We start from the raw sequence: 11,231 nt of genomic DNA on the forward strand, positions 1-11,231 counted from the left end.
TCTCTTCCATGCATCCATGCCTCTGTTCCTATTTTGTTCATCAGTTTATTTTGTTCATTAGGTTCCACATATAAGTGAGATCATATGGTATTTGTCTTTCTCTGACTGACTTACTACTGTTTCTTTCAAAGGCCAACTTATGGATCCCAGACTTGTATATATTTCCTCTTCTTCCTTGTACACTTTTTTAAAAATATATTTTTTTATTGATTTCAGAGAGGGAGGGAGAGAGAGGCAGAGAGAGATAGAAATATCAATGATGAGAGAGAATCCTTGATCGGCTGCCTCCTGTACGCCCCCCACTGGGGATCAAGCCTGCAACTCTCACAGAATTGTCCAACGGAGGTAGGAGCGGGCTGGGAAGTCGGACACTCCCAACTGCTCTTTCCTGAAGCACAGCTCTGTGCCCAGACTGTCCAGGAGAGGATTACTGCTCTGTCAGGTAGTGCTGCCCTGACTGGTGTTACTGTCTAGGAAAGTATTCAGGTTTCTCTGGTTCTGCTCATTGTTGCTTTGGCTTTTGGGTTAATTATGACTCAGTGCAGATTTTCCTTTTTTTAACAGGAAACAAAGGAAAAAAAGAAATTCTGCAAAATTTACATAGAGGACCTTGTGAAGGAAGCCACAGAGATCAGCATGAAAAAAGAGGCCTTGCAGAAGCTTTGGCCACAGATGTTCATCGAGCTTGTTAGGGATGCAGTCTTGGAAACTCGCAACAAAAATTCCTACATGAAGCTTTGCCTACAGCAGATAGCTGACCAAAAATAGAAATGGCTTTATAGTTACAGTTGATTTTAGCAGTTTTTTGTTCTTGAAGGTCGAAAACGTGTAGTTCAAACAAGTTAAGAAAACAACAACACTATCCTACAAACTAGGATGCATCACTATTCTCGTAGCTCAAGTCAGGACGGAAAGAAGGAATGGAGAGAGAGGCAAGCCCAGTTTCCTGTACGCGGTGACCAGACCACGGCAGGGAGCTGAGCAGGTGCGGAGCCAGCTCGGCTGGGAGCAGCACTGCGCTCCCCTCCTGCTGGGCTGGTGCGCCCTGCTGCCGCCCGCCCGCTGGAGTGTTACTCAGGTTCAGCATGAGTTGCTTCTACCATCTTTCAGCCGATAATTTCCAATTATTTGCCTTCCTGTTTTATGTCATGATTTCAAAGCCAAAAATATGTTATTTTGTATAAGTTTATTATTAAACGTATTAATAAATTAGTAAACAAAGTATGTTCGCCTCATTATTCCCTCAGAATTGTCATTTTCTTGTATAGTTGCCCTTTAGCTGAGTCGGAGTCTTCTCTTCACTCAGGTGGGAAGAGGCCCTCATCTAGGTGCATTCCCTCGGGACACCACAGGAGATCCGAGGGCCACTGGGGGCAGGAAATATGAAAATGAGTCAAAACCAGCAGAAAGAAAATGCTTTGTCTTAAGGGATCCTTCGTGAATATGAAATGCAGTTTCAATTTGGCTTCTCTGAAAGGTGTTTCCTTCTACTGTTAGCTATTCTTGGGCTCTTTTTCCTGCTGGCTGTGTACCTGTACCCCAGAAGTAGTAGGGATTTACAGGTGAATGGCTCCAATTTCATTTAAAGACCAAACGGGGAAACAGGTGGTAAGCTGGGGTTTGTCCTTGTTTGTGCCACTCAGGAGGCTGGCTGGAGTGCATTCCCGCAGCTAGAGATGGGACCATGTTAGAAAATGATCTCACAGGTCAGTAAATGGTACTTCTCCAATTTGCTCAGATTTCGCCTAGCAGCTGCTAACTGGCAGCAGGCCCACCAAGATGTGGAACAAGAATGAGAGAGGACAACAAAGTCAAACCGAAATGCTGGGGGGAAGCAGGCAAGCTGCTGCTGCAGCTCTCGGGCCCCACATCTGTAAGAGCTCTTGGTCCTCCTCCCCCAAAAAGGAGTGCTCGAGGTTAGGGGTCAGCATCATGTTTCAGAAGGTGGCTTTTTAAAAATATGTTTTTAAATTGTTTCAGAGAGAGAGGAAGGAAGGGGGGAGAGAGAGAGAGAGAGAGAGAGAGAAACATTGATGAGAGAGAACATTGATCAGCTGCCTCCTGCATGTCCCGACTGGGGATTGGGCCCACAACCCGGGCATGTGCGTCCTCTTGGTGTGCGGGTCGACACTCAACCACTGAGCCACACAGGCCAGGCCAGAATGTGGCTTTTTAAGTCACACTGTCCTGGGTTTGTATCTTGACACTTGAACTACCATCTTGAGAGTTTGCAACCAATCTGGACCTGTTTCCTCATACTAGTGCCCACCTCATAATATTGTGAGGATCACATGAGATAGAATGCATTTAACACAGTTAGTATAATGCCTGGCACACAGTGAACAGCCAATAAATGGAGCTATTATTCTTCTAGCTACAAGTTGAACCACAGAATTGGTGCCCCAGGACAGGAAAAGCTATTAGCGTTTCTTGATGATCCTTCAGTCTCTAAATTGAAACATATGGACCTCTCATCTGGCTAGTAAAGGGTGCTCTCTCCTGAGTTTATATCTTGTGGGACATAGAAATGAGGTCCCACATTGAGAGCAATGTTGAGCAAGAATAAGAATACCATGCTTGTGGGCTTCTAGTGAATAGGAAAGGCAATAACTCGTGACTGCTCAGCAGTGTAGGGACTGCTGCTGGCTCTAGGGCTGGCCGGTGAACAGACTGGCGGCTTAATAAATAATGTCTCGCTTCCTTAATGCTGCCTCTCCTCCCTCACCCCTCTCATCCCTTAGGCTAAAGGGACTTGACCCTCACATGTGCATGCATTCTTGGCCCTCTTCAGTTATTCTGGGAATTTAAGGAACCCTAAGTCAGCACTCAATGACTTGGCAGCAAGCCCACAGGCACTGCTGGCTCTACCTAGACCCTCTGCTTCAGGCCTAGTAATAGGGTGTCTATCATGTTCCTGAAACCAAACCTCCTTATGTCCCAGCCTTAGTCACTTGGTCTTTCATCCCTTTGTACCTGAGCTCCCTCTTGTCTGCCCCCTCTGCCCCATACTTACTGATTTCTACTTCTTGAACCCATATTTTGCCTGGTTCCAAACCCCCAATGTCTGCGTCATCCTATCTAGTTCCTCTCCCCTTCGGCTCAGCTTCCTCCCACCCATTTTGTTGGAGTTCCTCAGATAATCTCCAGATGAGAGGACAAGGAGCAGGTTCTGCTGGGCCTGGAATCAAGTGAGGCTCCTAGGTAGGCAGTGGTGACGCCTAGAATAAGCTGTCCTCTGACTGGGCTTTCCCCGGGCCTTCAGGAAGGGCAGAGATGCACATCCCGGGGTCTGAGGCCGTCCAGGCCAGTCTGCGCTGAAGGCCTGCTTTTCTCCAAAAGGACTCTCAAGCAGCAACAGAATCTTGTGTTTGCCTCAGAAGCAGAAATGTCCAGTCCCCTCGTGTTCTGGTGCAGCAGCTGGATGGTTGAGTGTGTTGCTAGATCTGCGGGTGGCTGCTAAGTGCACCTGGGTCTGAGGGGGGAACTGCAGCGGCGTCTAAGGGTGGTGCTGGTCAGCGCCCACTTCCTGAGCTTCATGCCACTGCCAGCCCTGCATGTGAGACAGGGAAGCCTACCCCGCTCCCGATCTGCCCCTGAGCGGGGCATGAAATACACTGATTCATACTCTCCTCCACCGAGTAATAATCCTAACAACAGCGAAGAGTTACTGAGCAGTGACTAGCATCATTCAAAGCTTTTCACGTGCATTATCTCATGTAATCTCCCACCACTGTGATATCCATAGGATAGATAATCCCCATTTGAACATTAGAAAACTAAGGCATAGAGAAGTTAAAAATCTCACCTCAGGGTATTTCAGCCAATAAATAGTAAATTGAACCTGCATTCATAACCACTGCCAGTCTTAAGGACCTGGCATTTGGGAAAAATAAAGAATGAAAAGGAAGGGAGGGAGGGAGGGAGAGACAACAGAACAAGGGAAAGAAGAACCTGGCTATTTAGCAAGGCAAAATGAAAAATAGATACAGAGACTGCTCGGGAAAATATTAAGTTTGGATTCTGAAGAACAAAGGTTAGTTTTCATAACCTGCTTTTATGGGTCAGCTGGAGGTGGGATGGTTACTGTTGCCAAGAAGTCCAGAGCCAAGTTTGAAACTTGATCACAGCAACCGTGGTTAACCAGTATTGATGGGATATTTATCTTTGATGTTTATGTTTTCTAGGCTCATTGTATGTGTCTTTTGTTGCAAGCTACCTTGACTCCTTTGTGGAAAGAGGATCAGGATAAATAAATGAGCTAAAGTACACCCAAAGTTCCAAAGAATAAATGACTCCTATATTTCTTGGGCAGTGGGACAGTTTTAGTTTCTCTTCAGGAGACAATGAAACTATTAATTCCTTACACCAGTCTCTCTTGAGTTGTCAGAGAGTTGACTTCTCTCTGTTTACCTTGAAATATTTCAACATGCAGAAATGCATGTAGAATAATATCTCAGAGAAATACCCTATATCCCACCGAGCACAAGAGAGATTAATATTTTTCCACATTTGCTTTAGATTTTTTAAATAAAACATTATTAATAGAGATGGAGTTCCTAGGTACCTCTTTCCCTCCCTAGAGGTAACCACTATCCTGAATTCAATACTTAATATTCATTCATGTTTTCATACCATTCTATTTATACACAAATGCATAGGGAGTTTATTGAATTGAGATTTTATATTTTCAAGTTTAGTATAAATGGTATCATGCAATGTGTATTTTTCTGCATCATTTTTTTCACTCAATATTCTGCTGCTGAGTAGCTCTACTCAGAAACAACTGATGGGAGCAACTCTGCTCTTTTCATTTTACTGCTGTTCGATACTCGGTGGTGTGGGCGATACACAATCTATACGTCAATTTGCCTGTTGGTGACTTCTTATTTATAACTATTACAGACAATACTGCTTTGAATGTACAGGACTTATTTGCATGTGGTTTGGGGGAGGTACCCAGTTAGTGGTGGAATTGCTGGGCCATATGCACACACTCGCCTGGATTAAATATTGTCAGCTTGTTTACACTCCCACAAACAGAGAATACAAGTTCCAGTCGTTCCACATACTCGCTGACAATTAGATTTTCAGTTTTGCAAGTCTGATGCTTAATATGAGCATGTGTGTTTATGGTGTGTGTGTGTGTGTGTGTGTGTGTGTGTGTGTTGAGCATGGCTTTTGTGCAGATTGTTCAAGAGCTTTTATTAAAGACTAGGGGTCCAGTGCACAAATTTGTGCATCTTGAAAGGACCTGTGGGCCTGAAGGCTGCGGTGGGCACAGAGGCAGGTCTCAGCCCATCCTCCAAGCCTCCACCTGGTCCCTCCTGCCACGGCCCCCCAGTTGCCTGTCTGCTGGCAGCCCTGCTCCTGGCGCCGGTCCTGCTCACACCCACAATCGGGACTGGCTAGTGCAAGCGCCGGGCAGGACCGCAGCATGAGGGAGCAAAGAATTTTCAGTAACCACCAGAGGCTCACCCTGATCACAGCAACCAGTGCCCCGCCTTGGTCTGGCACCCCAGCTCACCTGCTCCACCATCCCGCTGCGGCCAATGCTAGCCATGTTCTGCGCGTGCCCCCTGGTGGTCAGCACATGTCATAGCTACCAGTTGCTCGGTGGTTCTGCTGTTTGGTCTATTTACATATTAGCCTTTTATTATATAGGATGGCATTGATATACTGTGAAATGCACATAAATGTATAACTGATTAATTTGAGAAATAATCAACATCCCAATTAAGATATGAAACATTTTAATCACTTCAGAAAAGGTCTCCTAGTCAATCCTTGTCCTTCCCCTATGAGCAACTTTAGTTTTTGTTAGAACAACTCAGCAAACTAAAATTCCAGCTTATTGTTGGACAACATTGTTTTACACATAAACCAAACAGGCCAAAAAGTAAACAATATAAATAAACAGCAACTTTATAGACAGAAAAGGGGAAAAATAAAAATCTTTTAACTTTGGCCTTTTTAACCATCTTCCACAAACCAACTGCTTATTGTACAGCTAAATACACAAAGTTACTGGACAACTCGAATAAGATTGTTTTGTTCGTTTTGCTTTTTTTTTTTACAAGGCTTTTCCCTCCTTTGAGATTATAATGAACATGGTCACACCACGCGTGAAAGCAGAAGTAGGACACAGCGTGCCCTAGACGCTGGATTGGTCATCCCAAGATCATTCAAAATGGCTGACCTTAACAATATGTACAAAAACAGAAAATGTAAATAAAAATGTAAACAAATTTCCCTTTCTAGAGTACTTTTAAGAAAAAAAGCAAGGCCTTGGAAGTTTGGGTTCTTTTTTCTCCCCTGTTGCAAATTCTGAGATGGAAAGTAGAGAGTGACTAGGTCACGTGTTCTTTTTTTATTTTTTTATTTTAAGTTTAACTTTTCCTTTTTTGCTGCTTAGTCATCCTCAGAGGTCCTCTGCTTCTTGGGGTCAGCGTCACCATCCTCACCACCTTCAGCCGCCCGTGCAGGTAGCTGCCTCAGCCTCCTGCCTTATCCATCCCCCCTCACCAACCTCCTCTTCCTCTACCTCATTGTCAGCCTCCTGCTCCCCATTTTCCTCTTATCTCTCTTCCATGTTCTGCCTCCCCCACAACTTTCTTCTTCTCCTTGAAGTCGTGGGTGGTGGTCCCGGAGCTGGCCTCAGGCCCCGGCTGGCTGGGCAGAGCAGCAGTGACCCCATACAGTGGGTTATTTACAAAGCGAGTTCAAGGACTCTGACCAGAAAGCTGCGGACAAGGAACAATGCAAAGATGGCTTTTCGGAGCAGCCAGTAGGGGAGCAACTATTTCTCTAATTCCTTTTGCCATTAATTAAATTAGTCTATTCTGGAACTTCCTATGAGTGGAACAATAACATGTGTGCTTTTCTGTATTGGGTTTCATTTACCCAACATAATGTTTTTGAGAATCACCCATACTGTTTCCTGTATAAGTAATTGATTGTTTTTTACTGAATAGTATGAAAATATCAACATTTGTTTAACCATTCCAATGGGTTGTTTCTAACTTGGGGCTATTATAAAGAGACATTTTCATGCAGTGGAACTGCTGGGTCATAGAATAGTTTTAACTATGGAAGGAACTGCCATACGTTTTGTTAATGGTTGTTTAACTTTACACTCCCTTCAGCAATGTATGGAGAGTTTCAACCATCCCACATATTTGCCAGCATTTATTTTTGAGACCTTTTTATTTTTAGCTATTTCACTGGGCTTTTTCAGCCATCTCATTGTTGCTTTAATTTTATTTTTTCTGATGTCTAATGATGTTGATCACATTTTTATGTGCTTTTGGATAATTTTTATATCTTCTTTTGTGAATCAAATACTCAGGTCTGTTGCCTGTTTCTTTTGACTTGAATTGTTTGTCTTTTTATCATTGATTTATATGAATTATGTATATGTTCTAGGTACATGCTTTTGTTTTGAATTATGATAAAGTTTGTTGATATAAGAAACATTCAAACCTGTGAAGAATTTTTGTGAGTTTATTTGAGCCAAACTGTCAACAAATGCCTGGAAGCAGAATCTCAACAATGGATTGAGATGATGCCCCGAAAATGGCATTTTGCACCTTGTTTTATGCATTACAACCAAAAGAGGAGACGCAGGTGGGTTACATGAAATCCATTGGTGAGAGATTAGGGAGGTGGGAGAAAGAAAAGTGGGAAACCTCTGGGCTTGGATAAAAAGTAAAATGATGGACACATGCTTCTTTTACTTAGGTGGGTGCAGGGTAGTTAACAGTTAACAACTTAATAACAGTGAGGGGATTTGTGTTCTCCCCAGAGTGGTGCCTGAGCTTTGAGGGGTTCGGATAAAAGGAAAATTACTTTGACATTCCAATGATATGTTATCATAGATACAAAAAGACAATAGGCTCAGTTAAGGTAAAGATTGACCTTTTGCAGGGAAGATAACCAGCCAAGGGCATGACTGCTTTTTAACTTAAAAAGTTTTAATTTCAGACCATCCTTTGTGGTTACTTTAGGTCTCTGAGTTTGCAAAGCCACCACACAGGCCTTCCCTGAGCTAGTCAGGTTAGCATGTGGCCCCTTTTCATCCACACATTTCATTCATCAATTTATCTTTGATGGCAAGTGCTTGGTCGGGGTGGGAGGCAACCAATCAATGTGTCTCTCTCACATTGGTGTTTCTCTCTGTCTCTTCCCCTCCCTTCCACTCTCTCTAAAAATCAATGGGAAAAAATATTCTTGGGTGAGGATTAACAAAAAACAAATTAAAAACTTGACCTATCTTAGATGATGTTTTTGACATTATGAGATGACTCTCTTTTATTTCTAGAAATTATTTTTGCCTTAAAGTAATTTAGTTCAATAAAGTTACACAAGCTTTTTTTTAAAATAACATTGGAATGAGATATATCTGTACACTTTAAGTTGAACCGTTCTATGTTCTTATGTTTTAGGTGTGCTTCTTTTAAATAGCATATAATTTATATTTCTATCCAATTCACAATTTAGCTTTCTAAAGATTGAATTTAGTACTTTTATATTTACTAGAATTATAAAACTAACTGGGTTTAAATTAACCTACTCAATATGTGATTTCACTTGTCCCATGTTTTGTTTTCCTCCTTAATTGCTTCCTTTTGAATCACTGGGAATTTTTCACCCATTCATTTTTCCTATATGAATTTAGGAATATATAAAATGGAGGTTTTGCTATGAGAGATAGATAGGTAGATTCATAATAAACAATGAAGTTAGAGCAAAGGATAAAAACATCACCAGTTCAATAAAACCCACATTTTATTAGACTTGGCAAGGTACAGTTGTACTTCATATTCAAACTTTTCTTTTTCACCTATTTATGTCAAATTCTCATTTTACACAATTTCATTTGCCCAGCACATTCACTTTCTCATCTCATTTGCACTGGAATTAGCTAATTTTTTAGGTTTCTCTTATTTGCATTAATATAATAAATTTATCATTATTCTTAATCTCCAATAAGCCATTTTTGTGAATTGGGGGGGAAAATCATAATAGAAATGACAAAGATGTAAACTAAGGAAACTCATTTATTCAACAAATATTTATTTGCGTATTTACTATATGCCGGGCACTGCGCTGTGGCTGGAGGTGGACAAGTAAGCCAGAGTGGCTGCAGCTGCACAGAAGTCATCGTCAAGTGGACAACAGAATGTGAGTGGTGAGGAGCTCCCTTGGCCCAGAGGGACTACACTGACTGATTCCTGGCAGAAAACAACGGATTGGAGCATGGATATTCTCTCAGAATATAAAAATAAGAGCATTTTTATACTCCTGTAAAAATAATTAATTTTTTATGTTCCAAATTTGTTGCATATTTATGAAAACAATTTAAAAATTATTTTTGACCTTTTATCAGTAGCCCTCTCATTTAGAGTGCTGGGGTCCACCCATGTTCTAGAGAAAGTGGTTTGAGGAACATGCATATAGGTGTTTGTTTGTTTTTAAATATCCCCTCCACCAGGATAGCAGAAATTTAGTTTGGTGGGATTGCCTTCACATCCTAGCTCCAGGATGGGCCTTGATTGACATGAGCTGGTTAACAGAGACTCATGCCTTTTGCTACAGTTATTGTACAGTGAATCAGGCCTAAGCCAATTAACATATGGACTTTAACATCAGAAATTGGCTCAGTTCAGGCCAATTAGAGAATAGTGCAATTGTTTGTTTGTTTTGAATGTTTACAAATAAGACACCTCTCTCTCTCTCTCTCTCTCTCTCTCTCTCTCTCTCTCTCTCTCTCTCTCTCCAAGGTGCACAAATGTGAAGCCTGGAGCTCCTGCAGCTACTTTAATACCATGAAGAAACCACCCACATCCACAAGGGGACAGCTGAGAAATTAAAGAGAAATGGAGAAGGAGAACTAATTGAACCATGCATGAAGCCCTCTCTACTACTGTACTTTCCCCCTCCTGAATGATATCTGGGGCCTCAGCAAGGAAGCTGCAAAGGCTGGGGTCAGGAATAACTTGAAGGTTTACTTACTCATACGCCTTGTGGTTGATACTAGCTGCTTATCGGGACCTCAGCTGGGGCTATTACCCAGAACACTTGCCCATGACCTCGTGAGGTGGCTGATTGGGCTTCCTCGCAGCATGGTGACGGGGTTCCCAGAGCAAGCATCCCAGGCTCTATCGTATTGTATGGCCCCTCAGAAATCAAACAGCATCACTTTCAGATCCCGGATCATGTAGATTCGGCTCTCGATGGGTAGAGTATCGAAGTCACAGTGTCAGCAGAGCATGTGAAACTGGAAATAATGTTGCAGCCATTTTGAAGCTGTTTGCCACACCTACCATGCTAATTTTCTATTCCCTAAGGCCTTGGGCATTTTGCAACATTTCTTTCTACTTTTTCATCTAGCTAAGCTATACTCGGTCTCCTGTGCCTGAGGTATCCTTATCAATGTGTGCACAGGCCCCTGTCTTTCTTTCTTAGAATTTACTTGTAATTTATCTGCCCTTCTCTTCCATAGGTCTGTAGGATCCCTGACTATATCTGAACTCGTCTTCATTGCTCTCTCTCCAGCATATTTAGGAAAAACAATTGGATGGGTAATGAAGCTTTATCTAGGGGTTTGTGCAGTAAACCAGTTTCACTTAATTTGGATTCTCATTTTAGAAACAGCCCTTGATTTCTGAATTTTAATATCCTTACATCATGCAAGGTACAACAATATAATATCTTTAAATTTGAAAAATCATTGGAAACCATGGGATATTCTTTTTGGTCAATCCTCACCCCAGGATATTTTTCCCATTGATTCCTGGAAGGGAGAGAGGAAGGGAAGGAAGAGAAGAGAGAGAGAGAGAGAGAGAGAGAGAGAGAGAGAGAGAGAGAGAGAAACAATGATGTGAGAGAGATACATCAAGTAGTTGCCTCCCATAAGTGCTCAGACTGTGGCCAGGGATCAAACCTGCAACCCAGTTACAGGCCCCTGACAGGGAATCAAACCCATGACCCTGATGCTCCAACACTGAGCAACACGAGCCAGGGCCTATGGGTGTTTTTAAAGTAACAATTTCCAATGCAAATGGCTTAACAGCAGTGGTAGAACTTTTGCTCATATATGCACCCTTCCATGCCCACTATTACACGTGACTATCAAGTTAAAAAAAAACCAAGAGTGCCCAAAGGATTGATGGCTCCTTATGTTGGGAAAAGCAGGAGTGGCGAGTGGTGGATCAGAATGAGCCTGGAAAATC

At 42.4% G+C, this 11,231-nt stretch overlaps 1 protein-coding gene across 1 annotated transcript in view; it reads left to right on the forward strand.

Moving 5' to 3' along the window:
• LRRC49 (leucine rich repeat containing 49) overlaps positions 1-1,184 on the forward strand; it is a 170,716-nt gene extending 169,532 nt beyond the window's left edge. The window contains 1 exon segment of the mRNA XM_023753166.1: positions 565-1,184. Within this exon segment, the coding sequence (XP_023608934.1) occupies positions 565-768 (204 nt within the window). The 3' untranslated portion in view covers positions 769-1,184.
• The last annotated feature ends 10,047 nt before the right edge of the window (positions 1,185-11,231 follow it).

The sequence above is a fragment of the Myotis lucifugus genome, unplaced genomic scaffold, assembly GCF_000147115.1.
Source record: "Myotis lucifugus unplaced genomic scaffold, Myoluc2.0 scaffold_41, whole genome shotgun sequence".
NCBI classification, from domain to species: domain Eukaryota; kingdom Metazoa; phylum Chordata; class Mammalia; order Chiroptera; family Vespertilionidae; genus Myotis; species Myotis lucifugus.